Source organism: Saccostrea echinata, unplaced genomic scaffold (assembly GCF_033153115.1).
Source record: "Saccostrea echinata isolate AGI-Se365-2 ecotype Australia unplaced genomic scaffold, CSIRO_AGI_Sech_v1 ptg000029l, whole genome shotgun sequence".
Lineage (NCBI taxonomy): Eukaryota > Metazoa > Mollusca > Bivalvia > Ostreida > Ostreidae > Saccostrea > Saccostrea echinata.
The window spans coordinates 17,548,690-17,570,620 of record NW_026889778.1 but is presented as its reverse complement, the minus strand read 5'-3'; the positions used below and the strand labels follow the sequence as shown (position 1 = coordinate 17,570,620).

The 21,931-nt window shown below is 32.2% G+C and overlaps 2 protein-coding genes across 2 annotated transcripts in view; both read left to right on the top strand.

Moving 5' to 3' along the window:
• The window catches only part of LOC133195039 (ficolin-1-A-like), a 186,743-nt gene that overhangs the window by 35,663 nt on the left and 129,149 nt on the right, over window positions 1-21,931 (top strand). The gene's annotated exons all lie outside the window — the stretch shown is intronic.
• Window positions 16,271-20,791, top strand: LOC133194238 (techylectin-5A-like). Its single transcript, XM_061330236.1, has 5 exons — window positions 16,271-16,577; window positions 16,735-16,880; window positions 18,762-18,858; window positions 20,230-20,394; window positions 20,553-20,791. Exons 1-5 carry the CDS (start codon window positions 16,271-16,273, stop codon window positions 20,789-20,791), a joined length of 954 nt encoding a protein of 317 aa, XP_061186220.1.

The window sequence follows — 21,931 nt, the reverse complement described above, 5'->3', positions numbered from 1 at the left end:
AAATGGAAAATTATACAATACAAATAAAAATTATACATACAAATGAAAATTATACAATACACATAGAAAATTATAGAATACAAATAAAAATTATACAATACAAATGAAAAATTATACAATACAAATGGAAAATTATACAATACAAATAAAAATTATACAATACAAATGGAAAATTATACAATGCAAATGGTAAAGATCGAATATTGCAACGTTTGACATGCCATAGTATCCAGTTTAGTGTTGTTCTTTTTGCATTATTGTTGTCACAAATGACAGAGGAAAGGCCCACCGGGATAAAGAGCTAACTCTGTCTCCAAGAGAAGATATAATTGATAAAAATAAATTGGCATACCTGTTTAACAAACTTTAACTCACACACAATATTCACGGTATTTGCTTCTAAACCCCCTTTTGCGTATCTTTTTACATATCGTCTTAGCCAAATTCTCGTTACACAATTTGAGCATTTCTCAAGTTACTTGTTGAACACTTATGACGTCATCGGTCGGCTTTTTTAATCCAAGTGACACATACAGCATAACAAAATAAAAGAATGTTATTTTTGTAAATAGAGAGCGCAGCAAGGCGGCGCAAAGCGCGCTCGTTTAGCAAGCTCCATAGACAACGTGTATGAACGGAGGAAATTCGGGTTGAAATCTGCACATTGTTCAAAGAAATTTATATCGTCCCACGTGAAAACATTCCATACTCCCAATAATCCTTTGCGGTGCATAGCAACATGGTGGCTTAAGCATAGCAACAACTTAGTTGATAAAAATATATTAAAAAAACGATTTAATCCAATTTCCATACCATAATTGCCCACCAAATTATCGTTTGTGTCCTTGGTACACACATATCTTATAAATACGATACACAGTAAATGCGCGATAAAAGTGTAATAAGCGGAAAGTAAAACGACATTTGATGTATAGAGTTTAAGAAAATGGACTGCACTCGCCCTAACGGTTTCACCGTCGGACATATTATTAACATGTTTCTGTTCATTTTCAGGAATTAAGTTACATATCTACATACCAATTTTAAGAAAACTTGTGTTCTAAAATTGACGTCATCTTGCCTACATGACGTTATATTGTATCACTGATTTAGTAAAGTCAGAATGTCTGAGTGTTTCCTTAACACACCTGCGTGTATGTGAGGAACAAATATACGTTACCAGTACTAAATATGATAAAAAATACTAAATACGAATACGTATCTATTCTTCTGCCAAGACCGGTCACGGTAGCATACTGGAAGGGCGCTTGCTTCGTGATCGGAAGCCCGGGTTCGATTCTCGTTCGCCGAGCCGCATCAAACCTAAGACGTAAACATATGTAGTGACTGTTCCTTCGCCAAGCGCTTGGCACTAGAAGTGAAAGACACGGGCCTTTCTGATGAGACCTAAAAACCGAGGTCCCGTGTCACAAGAGGCGTTGGCACGATAAAGAACCCTCTCTGCTCAATGACCCTCGAGTGCCAAGTATAGGTCTAAATTTGAAGCCCTTCACCGGCATACGGTGACGTCTCTATATTAGTGAAAATTCTCGAACTGGGCGTTAAACAACATACAATCAATCAATCAATCTTCTGCCAAGAGTTGGTCTTTAGCATTGCATGGTATTCTGGATCAGCTTTATCCTTACTTTACCTTTAATATTTACTTATTATGTACTTCTCATGGAAATTTTTTTAAAGAAAAAAAAGCAAAGAGGAAAATTACTTTGTTTTGAAATACATTCCCAAAGAAAAATATACACTTATGGATATAACTTGGCCTCAAAACTATCAAGAAGTATCCACATCATCAACCATACAATTTGAGTTCGAAATGTGTTATTACTATCTTAAAACTAGTAAAATGAATCTGTTAAATTAAATTTGTATCAACTAAACGGTGCATAAGATTCATTCGTGCTGTTTTTCAATGAAAAAAAAATGAGCAACTTTATAAGGAGACAAATAAATGCATTGGTATATATATAAAGAAATACTTGAATTTGAGAGGTTTTCAAAGTTGCATAGTATCAACGAGAGTGATTAACCTTCAAACGTGAAAGATACGGAACTTTCCTCAGTTGTTGAATCCTAAATCAAATGATATAAACTTTCTTTTTTACGATATTAAAGATTTTGATCCACATTTATTTACGTAAGAATTAAAGAAATGTTTCTTATAGATAATTGCCAAAAAATGTCTATGCTGAATTTCCTTGGAAGAGGAGATACAAAGAACAGAAGTCTTTCAACCAAACCTTTGAGTAATCAATCATTTGATATGTCCAAACAAAACAATTTCACTTTTCATAATGAGGATATGGAAAGTACAACAGAAACTGTGATAATTCCCGTGGCAATATCTATTCTTACCATGTTCATTTTGCTGGTTTTGCATACATCATCATCAGAAGACGGAGGGAGACGCGAAGAAACCACGAACTGAATCGCAAAGTAAAAAGGACCAAAACGATCCTGAAGTAAATGAAAGTTCAGATGTGGCAGAAACTGCTGCTTTTCCTTTGCTATAAATGAGGAAGAAGAAAAGAAGGACCTTATGGGGAGCTCATTGCAAATAAATATATAATTAATATCAAGAATTACTTTAAAAGGTATTACCCCAAAGATACCTGTAATTCCAGATTCAGAGAAATGACAAACCAAAAATGTTGTCAGTTGAACAGATTTTCTCAAATATCAAAGACATTAGTCCTTAGATGAAATATTTCACAAACCCCTTAATATGTTTTGTGAAAATTACTGAAGAAAATTCATTGCCATATATATAAAATAAACGCATAGAGAATAATTTGCAATATATACATATTATCTTCTTGGAAGCAGTATTAATCAGTTGTTTTATTGAATGTGTTTATTATGTTAATAGTTTTGTACTATGATTTTTCTTTAAAACATTTGCTAAAAACTTGTCACAATTAGGGAAGCTTGTTTTTCATAACATAAAAAGGTAGAAAAATATGTAACTGCTTCTATCTAGAGAAATAAGAACTCTTACCTTGACTTTTTATAGGGAATACTGTAATTTAGACAATTAGACTCCTTTATCAATTTTGGTATATACATGTAGCATCTATGGGTGAAGGGGAGTAAAAATTGTGAAATTCATGGCCTCTGTCCCCCTGGGGCCTGAGGGGTGGCCTAAAACTATCAAAATTATTACAATCTTTAAAAATCTTCTTTACTCCTGGACATCAAGCAGTCAAACTGTTGGCATGATTGTATTATGCATTGAACCCTCTACCAAAATTGTGAAATTCATGGCCCCAGGGTCAGGGGTTCTGGCGCTAGGGCGGGGCTCTAATGATTATATAGTAAAAATACATTAATTCTTTAAAAATCGTCTCCTCTGCTGCTAGGTATTTAGCTGATGAACTAAGTACAAAGTTTTGATGTGGAAGAATGTCTCTTCCAAAATTATGAATTTCATGGCCCCTGGGTCAGGGGTTCTAGTGTTAGGGCGGGGCTCTTATGATTACGGGTATATAGTTAAAATGCATTAATTCTTTGAAAATCTTCTCGTCTACTCCTAGGTATTAAGCCGATGAATTAAGTACATAGTTATGATGAGCAAGAATGCCTCTTCCAAAATTATAAATTTCATGGCCCCTGGGTCAGGGGTTCAATGTGGGGGTGGGGTGGGGGCTTATTTATTATATACTGAAAATAAATTAATGCTTTGATAATCTTCTCCTCTGCCCCTTGGTATTAAGCTGATTAAATTAAGTACATAGTTATGATGAGTAAGAATGCCTCTTCCAAAATAGTATATTTCATAGCCCCTGGATCAGTGGTTTTGGTGTAAGGACGGGGCTCTCATGATTATATACTGAAAATGCATTAATTCTTTGAAAATCTTCTCCTCTGCTCCTGGGTATTAAGCCGATGGATTAAGTACATAGTTATGATGAGCAAGAATGCCTCTTCCAAAATTGTGAATTTCATGGCCCCTGGGTCAGGGGTACCGTGAGGGGGGGGGGCTTATTTATTATATACTGAAAAATGCATTAATTATTTTAAAATCTTCTCTGCCCCTTGGTATTAATCCGATGAATTAAGTACATAGTTATAATAAACAAGAGTGCCTCTTCCAAAAGTGTGAATTTCATGGCCCCTGGTTCAGGGGTTCTGGTGTTAAGGCGGGGCTCTATTTATTATATAGTGAAAATGCATTAATTCTTTAAAAATCTTTAAAATCTTTAAAAACCTTCTTCCCTGCTCTTTGGTATTATTTAAACATTACATGCCATCAACATGCTATCAACCATTGCTTCTAAAAAGATTGTTTACCACTTTTTAGGATATCAATACAAGGCAAAACCTTACTTCCACTTATCACTAGCCTTATCTGTTCAGTGCTTTACAGTATATATAATCAAAAAATTCACCATCCTCTCACACTTATTCGAAACAGAAGTTTCGTTTAGTTTCATGGGTGATAAAATTCCAGGTTATGGTATCTGTTTGAAAATGTTATTAGAAAGGAATGAATGTTAAGATGTTCAAACATTCTTTAAAGAGCTAATAACTGGAAAATCCAAGTCCTTCGGGAAATCCTCAGGTAGCTAAATTCTTACATTGTTCTCAAAAAGAGCAGTAATTATATAATGTTTACTTTTTAAAGTTTAAATCATTGTGCATACTTTGAATATATCTTTCACTTAATCGTGATATCTGTCTAACATTTATATTGTTATTAAGTTACCTCTTATTGTATTTATTTCATCTGAGGTAACTATTGTGTTTTTGCCTCTCTCTGCTTTATATTTATTTTTAATGTTGTTTTCTATGTTTTCATGTTTGACATGATTTACAATATACTCAGATGCAATAAAAAAAAATAAGGTTGACTGTGATGAAGTATTTCATTATCAAATGTAATTAATAATTATATCGAGTATTTCTAATAATTTGATGCATTTTGGAAGTTTTTGTCGAGACAGCCCCAGCCTCCTTAGAATAAAGATAAGGAAAAGTGATCAATCTCAAAAACCAAGAAAAGAATACGAATCATGATTAAGGCAAAAATACTGACCCCCGGAAACACCAAATCTGGATCATGTGCCTAGGAGGAGTAAGCATCCACTGATCACACCCACCGTGAGTCCTATATATTGATCAGGTGTGTGGAGTAGTCCGTAGTCATAGTTAGTTAACGACCTAAGCATTGGTAGGAAACAGACAAAATACCCAGCGAAAGTTTATATTTCCAAAAGTGGTCATAATAACGACCGTAGATGCAATTATTTATTTCATATGAAATACATGTAACTTAAATTGTCTTCTATTTATTGGTAAGATGGAAAAGTACAGAAACCTTTTTTACATCTAAAATCAAACTAAAAAATCGACCCTATAACAGAGATTTGATTAGTGTTTAGCGTGACGTTATGAAAATATCATATCTCAAACATATGTTGCATTTTTATAATAGTTCGAAGAATGCACTATGCCATTTTCCTTTTATTCACATCAATATTCACGTCAGGATTCACCTGCAACAACTTGCTCTCTTTACAAAGGAAAGGTAAGTTCTGAACTAAACTACTTATATTCACTGATCTCATGATCAACTTGTCTTAATTAAGTAGGAAAAACTTAATTATTATAGTCATAGAAAGAAAATCTCCAAGGTTAAAGTTAAAAAATCTTCTAATTAAAGTTTATAATGGTGTACACATGGGAAGAAATTCTGTGGATTTTCTCCGGTGTTGCTTTAGACTGAATTCAATCAAAGCGCAATTAACGCTAATCTTTATATTACCCATGAGAGTGATGCGAGACAAATGATGGCAGCACTGTTGAGGGAAGGATCCAACATTTTTTTCAGATTTAAGATTAAAGCTTTAAAAGAACAATATAATATAAGGCCTTTCATTGGAGAGGGGGGGGGGGGGGGGGGAGGCGGCGTGATTTCAATTTCCTACGTGCTCAATAATAATAACGAGTTTAAAATGAAACATATAATTATAGAAAATAAACGAGTAAACGATAAACAAATTAAAATAAAAAGGAAATTAAATTCCATGTTTGAGTTTGTAACCCTTATTTTTTTTTTCTAGAAAGTATAAGCGTATCACAGGTTACTAATTTTACCCCTTTTCATTGACCACGCAAGTAGTGCCATATAAAAACACAGGTTTTTTCATAAATATGTCTTCGGATGTATACGGGGTGGAATGGGCTGATTTTAGGGCATAGATGGGAAGGAGAGTGTCTGGGGGAAAAGAATTAAAATTTCAAATATTGAGAAATATTGCCTTTGAATGCGTAGTAGGAAGGGTGTAAATAGGCCATATTTACCTTCTTCTAAAGGGGTAAGTTAAATATGCAGGGTATGGGGTAACTCACGGTGTCTTAGAGGGACTTGTACACTATAGATTCTCCTTAGATTTAAAAATATTTTAAGGCTATAATAAAAAAGAAATCGCTAAATTTCAAGATAAATTTAATTAATTCTAAATAAAATTTAAATAAATTCTACATGCAAAAAGGTAGAAGAACGCGTGGTAGCAAAATCATATTGAGCATATTAAAGGAAATAAATGCTATAATTATCAATGACATCCGAGGAAAATATTTGTAAAAGTATTTTTTTTTAGATCCACCTCTACAAGATTCTGCCATAAATTGTCTCGAATCACTCTTAGGGGAATATCGGTGATTAGCGTTAATAGCACTTGTATTGAGTTCAGCTCATAGCTAAACCGGACGGGATTTCTTGGGATGGTTAAGAAGAATTTACTTGGCTTTGGATTGTGTCTTATATAGTCAAATATCTGGATTTCAAAACTGCGTTAGCATGGATAAAGCTTACAAGTGAAATGGCAAGCTTTTAAATAAGGAGCTCTCCGTTTTTCACGAATTTCACTCAATCCGAAACATAGGAAAAAATATGCATATTTTTAAAAATCAATTCAACAAAAAAAAAAAAAAAAAAAAAAAAAAAAAAAAAAAAAAAAAAAACTGAAAAAGGGGGGGGGGGCTTTTTGATCTTGTTACCGGTTAAGAAGAATTTACTTGGCTTTGGATTGTGTCTTATATAGTCAAATATCTGGATTTCAAAACTGCGTTAGCATGGATAATGCTTACAAGTGAAATGGCAAGCTTTTAAATAAGGAGCTCTCCGTTTTTCACGAATTTCACTCAATCCGAAACATAGGGAAAAATATGCATATTTTTAAAAATCAATTCAACAAAAAAAAAAAAAAAAAAAAAAAAAAAAAAAAAAAAAAAACTGAAAAAAAGGGGGGGGGGGGCTTTTTGATCTTGTTACATGGGAAGAAATTCTGTGGATTTTCTCCGGTGTTGCTTTAGACTGAATTCAATCAAAGCGCAATTAACGCTAATCTTTATATTACCCATGAGAGTGATGCGAGACAAATGATGGCAGCACTGTTGAGGGAAGGATCCAACATTTTTTTCAGATTTAAGATTAAAGCTTTAAAAGAACAATATAATATAAGGCCTTTCATTGGAGAGGGGGGGGGGAGGCGGCGTGATTTCAATTTCCTACGTGCTCAATAATAATAACGAGTTTAAAATGAAACATATAATTATAGAAAATAAACGAGTAAACGATAAACAAATTAAAATAAAAAGGAAATTAAATTCCATGTTTGAGTTTGTAACCCTTATTTTTTTTTTCTAGAAAGTATAAGCGTATCACAGGTTACTAATTTTACCCCTTTTCATTGACCACGCAAGTAGTGCCATATAAAAACACAGGTTTTTTCATAAATATGTCTTCGGATGTATACGGGGTGGAATGGGCTGATTTTAGGGCATAGATGGGAAGGAGAGTGTCTGGGGGAAAAGAATTAAAATTTCAAATATTGAGAAATATTGCCTTTGAATGCGTAGTAGGAAGGGTGTAAATAGGCCATATTTACCTTCTTCTAAAGGGGTAAGTTAAATATGCAGGGTATGGGGTAACTCACGGTGTCTTAGAGGGACTTGTACACTATAGATTCTCCTTAGATTTAAAAATATTTTAAGGCTATAATAAAAAAGAAATCGCTAAATTTCAAGATAAATTTAATTAATTCTAAATAAAATTTAAATAAATTCTACATGCAAAAAGGTAGAAGAACGCGTGGTAGCAAAATCATATTGAGCATATTAAAGGAAATAAATGCTATAATTATCAATGACATCCGAGGAAAATATTTGTAAAAGTATTTTTTTTAGATCCACCTCTACAAGATTCTGCCATAAATTGTCTCGAATCACTCTTAGGGGAATATCGGTGATTAGCGTTAATAGCACTTGTATTGAGTTCAGCTCATAGCTAAACCGGACGGGATTTCTTGGGATGGTTAAGAAGAATTTACTTGGCTTTGGATTGTGTCTTATATAGTCAAATATCTGGATTTCAAAACTTCGTTAGCATGGATAAAGCTTACAAGTGAAATAGCAAGCTTTTAAATAAGGAGCTCTCCGTTTTTCACGAATTTTACTCAATCCGAAACATAGGAAAAAATATGCATATTTTTAAAAATCAATTCAAAAAAAAAAAAAAAAAAAAAAAAACTGAAAAGGGGGGGGGGCTTTTTGATCTTGTTACCGGTTAAGAAGAATTTACTTGGCTTTGGATTGTGTCTTATATAGTCAAATATCTGGATTTCAAAACTGCGTTAGCATGGATAAAGCTTACAAGTGAAATGGCAAGCTTTTAAATAAGGAGCTCTCCGTTTTTCACGAATTTCACTCAATCCGAAACATAGGAAAAAATATGCATATTTTTAAAAATCAATTCAACAAAAAAAAAAAAAAAAAAAAAAAAAAAAACAAACTGAAAAATGGGGGGGGGGGGGCTTTTTGATCTTGTTACCGGTTAAGAAGAATTTACTTGGCTTTGGATTGTGTCTTATATAGTCAAATATCTGGATTTCAAAACTGCGTTAGCATGGATAATGCTTACAAGTGAAATGGCAAGCTTTTAAATAAGGAGCTCTCCGTTTTTCACGAATTTCACTCAATCCGAAACATAGGGAAAAATATGCATATTTTTAAAAATCAATTCAACAAAAAAAAAAAAAAAAAAAAAAAAAAAAAAAAAAAAAAACTGAAAAAAGGTGGGGGGGCTTTTTGATCTTGTTACATGGGAAGAAATTCTGTGGATTTTCTCCGGTGTTGCTTTAGACTGAATTCAATCAAAGCGCAATTAACGCTAATCTTTATATTACCCATGAGAGTGATGCGAGACAAATGATGGCAGCACTGTTGAGGGAAGGATCCAACATTTTTTTCAGATTTAAGATTAAAGCTTTAAAAGAACAATATAATATAAGGCCTTTCATTGGAGAGGGGGGGGGGGGGGAGGCGGCGTGATTTCAATTTCCTACGTGCTCAATAATAATAACGAGTTTAAAATGAAACATATAATTATAGAAAATAAACGAGTAAACGATAAACAAATTAAAATAAAAAGGAAATTAAATTCCATGTTTGAGTTTGTAACCCTTTTTTTTTTCTAGAAAGTATAAGCGTATCATAGGTTACTAATTTTACCCCTTTTCATTGACCACGCAAGTAGTGCCATATAAAAACACAGGTTTTTTTCATAAATATGTCTTCGGATGTATACGGGGTGGAATGGGCTGATTTTAGGGCATAGATGGGAAGGAGAGTGTCTGGGGGAAAAGAATTAAAATTTCAAATATTGAGAAATATTGCCTTTGAATGCGTAGTAGGAAGGGTGTAAATAGGCCATGTTTACCTTCTTCTAAAGGGGTAAGTTAAATATGCAGGGTATGGGGTAACTCACGGTGTCTTAGAGGGACTTGTACACTATAGATTCTCCTTAGATTTAAAAATATTTTAAGGCTATAATAAAAAAGAAATCGCTAAATTTCAAGATAAATTTAATTAATTCTAAATAAAATTTAAATAAATTCTACATGCAAAAAGGTAGAAGAACGCGTGGTAGCAAAATCATATTGAGCATATTAAAGGAAATAAATGCTATAATTATCAATGACATCCGAGGAAAATATTTGTAAAAGTATTTTTTTTTAGATCCACCTCTACAAGATTCTGCCATAAATTGTCTCGAATCACTCTTAGGGGAATATCGGTGATTAGCGTTAATAGCACTTGTATTGAGTTCAGCTCATAGCTAAACCGGACGGGATTTCTTGGGATGGTTAAGAAGAATTTACTTGGCTTTGGATTGTGTCTTATATAGTCAAATATCTGGATTTCAAAACTGCGTTAGCATGGATAATGCTTACAAGTGAAATGGCAAGCTTTTAAATAAGGAGCTCTCCGTTTTTCACGAATTTCACTCAATCCGAAACATAGGGAAAAATATGCATATTTTTAAAAATCAATTCAACAAAAAAAAAAAAAAAAAAAAAAAAAAAAAAAAAAAAAAACTAAAAAAACTGAAAAAAAGGGGGGGGGGGCTTTATGATCTTGTTACATGGGAAGAAATTCTGTGGATTTTCTCCGGTGTTGCTTTAGACTGAATTCAATCAAAGCGCAATTAACGCTAATCTTTATATTACCCATGAGAGTGATGCGAGACAAATGATGGCAGCACTGTTGAGGGAAGGATCCAACATTTTTTTCAGATTTAAGATTAAAGCTTTAAAAGAACAATATAATATAAGGTCTTTCATTGGAGAGGGGGGGGGGGGGGGAGGCGGCGTGATTTCAATTTCCTACGTGCTCAATAATAATAACGAGTTTAAAATGAAACATATAATTATAGAAAATAAACGAGTAAACGATAAACAAATTAAAATAAAAAGGAAATTAAATTCCATGTTTGAGTTTGTAACCCTTATTTTTTTTTTTCTAGAAAGTATAAGCGTATCACAGGTTACTAATTTTACCCCTTTTCATTGACCACGCAAGTAGTGCCATATAAAAACACAGGTTTTTTCATAAATATGTCTTCGGATGTATACGGGGTGGAATGGGCTGATTTTAGGGCATAGATGGGAAGGAGAGTGTCTGGGGGAAAAGAATTAAAATTTCAAATATTGAGAAATATTGCCTTTGAATGCGTAGTAGGAAGGGTGTAAATAGGCCATGTTTACCTTCTTCTAAAGGGGTAAGTTAAATATGCAGGGTATGGGGTAACTCACGGTGTCTTAGAGGGACTTGTACACTATAGATTCTCCTTAGATTTAAAAATATTTTAAGGCTATAATAAAAAAGAAATCGCTAAATTTCAAGATAAATTTAATTAATTCTAAATAAAATTTAAATAAATTCTACATGCAAAAAGGTAGAAGAACGCGTGGTAGCAAAATCATATTGAGCATATTAAAGGAAATAAATGCTATAATTATCAATGACATCCGAGGAAAATATTTGTAAAAGTATTTTTTTTAGATCCACCTCTACAAGATTCTGCCATAAATTGTCTCGAATCACTCTTAGGGGAATATCGGTGATTAGCGTTAATAGCACTTGTATTGAGTTCAGCTCATAGCTAAACCGGACGGGATTTCTTGGGATGGTTAAGAAGAATTTACTTGGCTTTGGATTGTGTCTTATATAGTCAAATATCTGGATTTCAAAACTGCGTTAGCATGGATAATGCTTACAAGTGAAATGGCAAGCTTTTAAATAAGGAGCTCTCCGTTTTTCACGAATTTCACTCAATCCGAAACATAGGGAAAAATATGCATATTTTTAAAAATCAATTCAACAAAAAAAAAAAAAAAAAAAAAAAAAAAAAAAAAAAAAAACTAAAAAAACTGAAAAAAAGGGGGGGGGGGGGCTTTATGATCTTGTTACATGGGAAGAAATTCTGTGGATTTTCTCCGGTGTTGCTTTAGACTGAATTCAATCAAAGCGCAATTAACGCTAATCTTTATATTACCCATGAGAGTGATGCGAGACAAATGATGGCAGCACTGTTGAGGGAAGGATCCAACATTTTTTTCAGATTTAAGATTAAAGCTTTAAAAGAACAATATAATATAAGGTCTTTCATTGGAGAGGGGGGAGGGGAGGCGGCGTGATTTCAATTTCCTACGTGCTCAATAATAATAACGAGTTTAAAATGAAACATATAATTATAGAAAATAAACGAGTAAACGATAAACAAATTAAAATAAAAAGGAAATTAAATTCCATGTTTGAGTTTGTAACCCTTATTTTTTTTTTCTAGAAAGTATAAGCGTATCACAGGTTACTAATTTTACCCCTTTTCATTGACCACGCAAGTAGTGCCATATAAAAACACAGGTTTTTTCATAAATATGTCTTCGGATGTATACGGGGTGGAATGGGCTGATTTTAGGGCATAGATGGGAAGGAGAGTGTCTGGGGGAAAAGAATTAAAATTTCAAATATTGAGAAATATTGCCTTTGAATGCGTAGTAGGAAGGGTGTAAATAGGCCATGTTTACCTTCTTCTAAAGGGGTAAGTTAAATATGCAGGGTATGGGGTAACTCACGGTGTCTTAGAGGGACTTGTACACTATAGATTCTCCTTAGATTTAAAAATATTTTAAGGCTATAATAAAAAAGAAATCGCTAAATTTCAAGATAAATTTAATTAATTCTAAATAAAATTTAAATAAATTCTACATGCAAAAAGGTAGAAGAACGCGTGGTAGCAAAATCATATTGAGCATATTAAAGGAAATAAATGCTATAATTATCAATGACATCCGAGGAAAATATTTGTAAAAGTATTTTTTTTAGATCCACCTCTACAAGATTCTGCCATAAATTGTCTCGAATCACTCTTAGGGGAATATCGGTGATTAGCGTTAATAGCACTTGTATTGAGTTCAGCTCATAGCTAAACCGGACGGGATTTCTTGGGATGGTTAAGAAGAATTTACTTGGCTTTGGATTGTGTCTTATATAGTCAAATATCTGGATTTCAAAACTTCGTTAGCATGGATAAAGCTTACAAGTGAAATAGCAAGCTTTTAAATAAGGAGCTCTCCGTTTTTCACGAATTTCACTCAATCCGAAACATAGGGAAAAATATGCATATTTTTAAAAATCAATTCAACAAAAAAAAAAAAAAAAAAAAAAAAAAAAAAAAAAAAAAAAAAAACTAAAAAAACTGAAAAAAAGGGGGGGGGGCTTTATGATCTTGTTACATGGGAAGAAATTCTGTGGATTTTCTCCGGTGTTGCTTTAGACTGAATTCAATCAAAGCGCAATTAACGCTAATCTTTATATTACCCATGAGAGTGATGCGAGACAAATGATGGCAGCACTGTTGAGGGAAGGATCCAACATTTTTTTCAGATTTAAGATTAAAGCTTTAAAAGAACAATATAATATAAGGTCTTTCATTGGAGAGGGGGGAGGGGAGGCGGCGTGATTTCAATTTCCTACGTGCTCAATAATAATAACGAGTTTAAAATGAAACATATAATTATAGAAAATAAACGAGTAAACGATAAACAAATTAAAATAAAAAGGAAATTAAATTCCATGTTTGAGTTTGTAACCCTTATTTTTTTTTTCTAGAAAGTATAAGCGTATCACAGGTTACTAATTTTACCCCTTTTCATTGACCACGCAAGTAGTGCCATATAAAAACACAGGTTTTTTCATAAATATGTCTTCGGATGTATACGGGGTGGAATGGGCTGATTTTAGGGCATAGATGGGAAGGAGAGTGTCTGGGGGAAAAGAATTAAAATTTCAAATATTGAGAAATATTGCCTTTGAATGCGTAGTAGGAAGGGTGTAAATAGGCCATGTTTACCTTCTTCTAAAGGGGTAAGTTAAATATGCAGGGTATGGGGTAACTCACGGTGTCTTAGAGGGACTTGTACACTATAGATTCTCCTTAGATTTAAAAATATTTTAAGGCTATAATAAAAAAGAAATCGCTAAATTTCAAGATAAATTTAATTAATTCTAAATAAAATTTAAATAAATTCTACATGCAAAAAGGTAGAAGAACGCGTGGTAGCAAAATCATATTGAGCATATTAAAGGAAATAAATGCTATAATTATCAATGACATCCGAGGAAAATATTTGTAAAAGTATTTTTTTTAGATCCACCTCTACAAGATTCTGCCATAAATTGTCTCGAATCACTCTTAGGGGAATATCGGTGATTAGCGTTAATAGCACTTGTATTGAGTTCAGCTCATAGCTAAACCGGACGGGATTTCTTGGGATGGTTAAGAAGAATTTACTTGGCTTTGGATTGTGTCTTATATAGTCAAATATCTGGATTTCAAAACTGCGTTAGCATGGATAAAGCTTACAAGTGAAATGGCAAGCTTTTAAATAAGGAGCTCTCCGTTTTTCACGAATTTCACTCAATCCGAAACATAGGAAAAAATATGCATATTTTTAAAAATCAATTCAACAAAAAAAAAAAAAAAAAAAAAAAAAAAAAAAAAAAAAAAAAAAAACTGAAAAAGGGGGGGGGGGCTTTTTGATCTTGTTACCGGTTAAGAAGAATTTACTTGGCTTTGGATTGTGTCTTATATAGTCAAATATCTGGATTTCAAAACTGCGTTAGCATGGATAATGCTTACAAGTGAAATGGCAAGCTTTTAAATAAGGAGCTCTCCGTTTTTCACGAATTTCACTCAATCCGAAACATAGGGAAAAATATGCATATTTTTAAAAATCAATTCAACAAAAAAAAAAAAAAAAAAAAAAAAAAAAAAAAAAAACTGAAAAAGGGGGGGGGGGGGGCTTTTTGATCTTGTTACCGGTTAAGAAGAATTTACTTGGCTTTGGATTGTGTCTTATATAGTCAAATATCTGGATTTCAAAACTGCGTTAGCATGGATAATGCTTACAAGTGAAATGGCAAGCTTTTAAATAAGGAGCTCTCCGTTTTTCACGAATTTCACTCAATCCGAAACATAGGGAAAAATATGCATATTTTTAAAAATCAATTCAACAAAAAAAAAAAAAAAAAAAACAAAAAAAAAAAAAAAAACAAAAAAAAAAACAAAAAAAAAAAAAAAACAAAACAAAAAAAAAGGGGGGGGGGGCTTTTTGATCTTGTTACATGGGAAGAAATTCTGTGGATTTTCTCCGGTGTTGCTTTAGACTGAATTCAATCAAAGCGCAATTAACGCTAATCTTTATATTACCCATGAGAGTGATGCGAGACAAATGATGGCAGCACTGTTGAGGGAAGGATCCAACATTTTTTTCAGATTTAAGATTAAAGCTTTAAAAGAACAATATAATATAAGGCCTTTCATTGGAGGGGGGGGGGGGGAGGCGGCGTGATTTCAATTTCCTACGTGCTCAATAATAATAACGAGTTTAAAATGAAACATATAATTATAGAAAATAAACGAGTAAACGATAAACAAATTAAAATAAAAAGGAAATTAAATTCCATGTTTGAGTTTGTAACCCTTATTTTTTTTTTCTAGAAAGTATAAGCGTATCATAGGTTACTAATTTTACCCCTTTTCATTGACCACGCAAGTAGTGCCATATAAAAACACAGGTTTTTTCATAAATATGTCTTCGGATGTATACGGGGTGGAATGGGCTGATTTTAGGGCATAGATGGGAAGGAGAGTGTCTGGGGGAAAAGAATTAAAATTTCAAATATTGAGAAATATTGCCTTTGAATGCGTAGTAGGAAGGGTGTAAATAGGCCATGTTTACCTTCTTCTAAAGGGGTAAGTTAAATATGCAGGGTATGGGGTAACTCACGGTGTCTTAGAGGGACTTGTACACTATAGATTCTCCTTAGATTTAAAAATATTTTAAGGCTATAATAAAAAAGAAATCGCTAAATTTCAAGATAAATTTAATTAATTCTAAATAAAATTTAAATGAATTCTACATGCAAAAAGGTAGAAGAACGCGTGGTAGCAAAATCATATTGAGCATATTAAAGGAAATAAATGCTATAATTATCAATGACATCCGAGGAAAATATTTGTAAAAGTATTTTTTTTAGATCCACCTCTACAAGATTCTGCCATAAATTGTCTCGAATCACTCTTAGGGGAATATCGGTGATTAGCGTTAATAGCACTTGTATTGAGTTCAGCTCATAGCTAAACCGGACGGGATTTCTTGGGATGAATCAATGTAAATGGAAATTTGAAGGGATTATATTTAAATTATCATGCAAAATATTATGGTGGAAAAAAATCGATATAACGTGTAAAAACTGGGACAATTTAATAACGTATCCAGGAAAAAAATGAGCGCACTATCCGATTTCTGAAATTTTATAAATAAATAAGGTTTTAATTTAATTTAAATTCAGTACTTGTAGTTTTTATTTTTGCCCTTAGATCACCTTTTCGCAGACGATCAGGATGAAGATGAATATTGCACTACTAGTGCTTTTCCTGCTGCCAATTACTGTTGAAACAATAAAAGATACACCTAATCATGAAGGGAACAATCAATGTGTGACGGAAATGAACTCGTTCCGTACACTACTTAACCTTGCCTCACACCTCGTGAACCTACAGCAAGCTAATTGCAATAAAAGTGATACTGCCACATCAGCAGGAATTATGAGCAAGGAGAATAACACAGAGTGGGCTACAAAACAAGATATTAGAGAAATAAATCAGAAATTGGCATCAATTTATGATTTACTACGGGACTGTAGAAAAGGTAGCAAGAATTTGTTTGTAAGATATGTGGAAGTTTGAACTTAGTCTAATTACAGAGTTTATTATATGTATTATTATAGCTATAATATATATGTATTATTATAGAAAAATGTTTTTTCTTTATATTTATTAAGTCATATAATAATTTAATTAAACAGATATAAGTAAAACATTTTATCCGAAAGACTGCCAGGACCTGTTGCTGAAAGGTTACAGGGAAAATAATGTGTACACAATTTACCCGAATAAAGGATCTGGTTTCCAGGTTTACTGTGATCAAAAGACAGACGGCGGTGGATGGACGGTAATTAACACTTTAAATCGACTTTAAAAAACTAATATATACTTTTTGGCATTCCTGCATCAAAATACTGAACCTTAAATGAAGTATCTAATTTAAATGGGCAATAGCTGATTTTGTTTGGTTTCTCTCGTTGTTTTATCAAGGACTTTTGTATTATAATGAAAATTTAGAAATTTTTAGTTAATATTCAATTTCCTTTATTTCAGTTCTGTTTTATCGTTTAATTAGAAATCAATTTCAATGCGAACCGTACATCCGATATTAATTATGACTTTGGTGGGTCGCTAAAAGTGTATTCTGTCTTACTAAAAGACTGCAAAGATGTCCAGCAAACTATATAATTAAAAAAAAATATGTTATTTTGGAGAGAAACAGAAATGCAACGTTTGTATTTGTTTCTTAATAAAAACTAATGTAAATTTTGAAATATCAACGAGGAGATACTGGATTACTTATGATATTAAACGTATTTCTAACAAAAATTTAATTTTGCAAACTATACTGACCAAAAGGTGGAGGTGAGGGGGGGGGGGACTTCCCTAAATAATCTTACAAGAAAAAAAAATTATCTGTCCAATTCTGGATGTTTTTCTGTGATCGACCTTAGAGCAACAAAAATTGAAAGCAGGGGCAGCATCTAAAGGAAGATTAACTTTTAAATTTAATTTAGCAAAATACTATACTAGAAAAGTGTGGGTGGCTGGTCCCCCCCCCCCCCCCCCGGCTTTCTTCGGGCCTAAAGTTAACCATCTTATTTCAAACCTCGTCTTAAGTGTTAGAATAATATTGGTAATTCAAAGATCTTGTCTGTAGCTTTATACTTGTGGGTGTTGTATTTATATCGAATATTCAAACATTACTTTAATTTTTCAGAATTCAAATTAAATGTGTTCAATAAAATATTGCAAAACTTGACATTAAAAATTTAATACTCCCGTTTACAGGACCTTCTTTAGAAAAAGAGTTTATATGAGTGTGTATATAACAGACTTGCTCAAGTGATTAATAAGGATTAAGTTTAAATTTTTTGTGAAAATGTATAAGAGGAGAAACTATCCTAATGAAATGGTTATGTAATTGTTTGGCAATTTGATATAAAACATGACGAAAAGTCCATTCTAAAGAATTATTTCGTACAGTAGTAATACTATGTCTCCTCGTATGCCCCGTTCAGATACATTCAGATCCTATGAGTTTATTTCTGTATATATATATATATATATATATATATATATATATATATATATATATATATATATATATATATATATATATATATATATATATATATATATATATATATATATATATATTACGCCGAAAGGATGTACGCTGTATTTTTTTTTTTTTGAGATTAAGAGCCTTAATATATTTTTTGTATATTAAAATCTTTGAGGAACATTTCGGAAATATAAAATTAAAAGTTTCTTATAATTAAAAAGGAATTGATGAAAATTATAAACTTCAAATAATTATTGAAAACACTTTGATCTTCAATAGTGAAAACTTTGATTTACTATAATGCAAACTATTGATGCTATAGTTAACAATAGTTAACTATAGTTTACGATAGTTTTAATTATTAGGATTAATTTTTAAACACTGTTGTTACATAAAGTTTCAATTTAATTTTACTTATCAAACACGTACCTTTTTCAAAGACGTTAAGTAATTTTTTTCTTCCCGATATTCTTTTGAAATTCTCGAGAAAGGAATAGTAAATAGTATTGTGAATTCTGAAATAAGATATATTTCATTCTATGAAAGCAGTACTCCCATTCAACATCGAGTGCTGATGTATGGATATGATAGATCTAAATGCATACCTATATATTTACATAATAAAGGAGACATTACGTTTTGTTATTTTTTAAATTCTAGGTTATACAGAGAAGACGGGATGGATCGGAAAATTTCTTCAGGACCTGGAATGACTACAAAAACGGATTTGGAAATTTATCGAATGAGTTTTGGCTAGGTATGATAGACTTATTATTTTGTTTTATAAATGCGCTATATTTATTTTTATCAAAATATTCTTTTCTCATTAAATTATGCTAATAAACTAATGTTACTTGTAACTACAAGACTTAGTATTGAAAGTTTCTGTTTTCAAGTGACTTAAACATCCCATCCAAATACAACTTGAAACATCCAACCTTGTGTTTGTCATTACATTTGGATTTTGTCTGAATAACTTATTTATTTCACATTAATCATTTTACCATTTTTATATGTACCAGTACAATGGCTCTAAATTACTTATCGTTTATAGTTCTTTTATTACGAAGGGAAAGACCATAGTCCTGATGACTTTTCGCTTGAAATTAAAAATATTTAATACTGTTATCTTAGAAAATATATTAAAGAAAAAAAATAGGATCGGTAAATATTATGTATGTCTGTAGTGTATCAAACTCATTGCTCTTAAAATTGTTAAGTTCTACAATCAATTGCGTTTGACTTTTTCCTCTCTTTTTCCTGATATATATATATATATATATATATATATATATATATATATATATATATATATATATATATATATATATATATAAACAAATATCCACTTCAGCACAATTCTAATTTATCGTTTCTTTGGAGTGCTGCTTATTTTCAGTCTTTAAGTGTGTATGATATGTCTGAATAATGCGTGATTCCATCTTTTTTTGACATTCTTACCCGTCGATAGCTATATCTTATATATATATGTTATGATATATAAGCTCTGTTGCAGAAAAAAAACAAATAAAAATAAAAATATATATATGTAGCGCAACATATATAAAAAAAATCGGAGGTGAATGGAAGATCTAATCTTAATTTAACAGGCTCTGTTCATGGATTGTATTATTTGATTGGACCTGATCGTTCTCTTCACATTTCATGACTACCGCCTGAATCTCACACAACTTTTACACTGAAGCAACACCATGTCCAGAGCTGAGTCGGTAGAGCGCTAGCTCTGTGATCGGGAGGTCGTGAATTCAAATCTCGGCCGCGACTGTCCTAAGTCGATAAAAAATGGGTAGCAACTGTTCCTTCGCCATGCGCTTGGCACTTTAAAGTGAACGTTGCGGGTCCTTTGGCAGGCGTTGATAGGTCAAAATGAAGCCCTTCACCAGTATATGGTGAAGTCTCTATATGAGTGAAAAATTCTCGAATTGATCGTAAAACATCATACAATCAATCAATCAATCAATCAATCCAATAACTTATAAAATTTATTCTACAAACTGATGATTCCTTTTTAAATAACTTTCAATTACTTAAAACCGGAAGAATGATTCTTTTCATGAAAAATATAAATATCTACTACTACTCCTAATAATAATGATGAATATTACAGGGAATGAGAAAATCCACAAAATTACTCAATCAGGAAAATACAAACTGCGAATTGATATGACAGATTTTTCCCGAAATTCCCGTCATGCAAGTTACAACACCTTCAATGTTGGAAATGAGAAAGCGGGATATATTTTGCACGTCTCCGGTTATAGTGGAGACGCTGGTAAGTCCCTTGCGTCATCATTTTATTTTAATCCTTATCTTATTACGTGTTAATTTTGCAATAAATTTATATCCACTGAATATATACTCCTTTATTTCATATGACACAACTTGTCTTAATAAATTGATTAACGCTTAACTAATTTTTGTTTTCTTCAGGGGACTCATTTTCGTCTCGACATAATGGTGCCAAATTTGTCACAAAGGATCGTGATGATAAGGACTCTTGTGCAAAGGAATATAAAGGCGGTTGGTGGTACAAATCTTGTCACCGTTCAAATCTGAACGGCCTGTACTTGAAAGGAAAGCATAAATCCTATGCTGACGGTGTAAACTGGTATCACTGGATGGGATATTATTATTCCCTGAAATTTACTGAGATGAAAATCAGGAAATGAAACGTCTGAAATTCGTTCTTAGAAACCTAAATGAAAGAAATAAAACCTTTATTTGAAATAAAAAAGATAATCATGGAATTTAGTTTTGTTAAATTTTCTTATCTACATTTTCTACCTATAGCAAAAGTTTTAGCTTCAAAAAGTTCAAGGAGACTTTTTATATGAAAGATTGTCCATGTTTCACAGTTTTGATGTACTCATAAAATGATTTGAGATCTTTGCAATGACTTAAAAAGAAATCTTAGTTGATTAAACACAAAATTACCGGTAGTATCATTTCATAGAACGTGTATAGAATTCAGTGATGATTAACTCTAAAATCTGTATACTAGTAATTGCATATGTTTTATCATAAGTTGTTTATTAGTCCCCTACCAGTGAAACCGGAGGAGACTATAGGTTTCCTCTGAAGCTGTCCGTCCTACTGTCTGTCTGTCTGTCCCACTTGGTTTTCCGCACTTTTTTTCTAAACGCTTGTAGATATTGAGCTGATTTTTGGTATGTGAGTGTATTTTGATAAGTTACAGATCAAGTGTGTATTTCGTTCCGCTCCAATAATTTTTGACGGAATTACGAGCTTTTCAATTTTTCACGGTTTTGTTTTCCGCAATTTTTTTTTCTAAACTCTTGCAGATATTGAGCTGAGTTTTTGTATGTGACTTTACCTTGATGAATCATAGATTTTTATATCATAAGATCATAAGTTTGCATTTCGTTTCGCTTCATTGATTTTTGACGGAATTATGGCATTTTCGATTTTCAACGGGAACCAGATTACACTTGCCGGTAGAGGACTATAGTATTGCTAATGCAATACTCTCAGAATGCTTATTCATAAAGAAAATTCCTCTAATAGGGGAAGGAGGCAGCTTGAATCTTTCTAGGAGAGTATAAACAAAGATAGTGTAACAGATCTAGGGGCCCTAATCACGACAAATCTCTTTTCAGACTTTCAGGTTTTAAAACGTGGATAAAAAAAAAAGAAGAGATGCTGACCTTCTAATCAGAGCTGACCGATAAAGATTACTTGAGTTTGATTGTAAGTTACCAAGTACACAATGTAATTCAAAATTAAAGTATTTCCAAACAAATATTTAAATGCATCAAAAAGGACAGCATATAGTATTACGAAACGTTAAT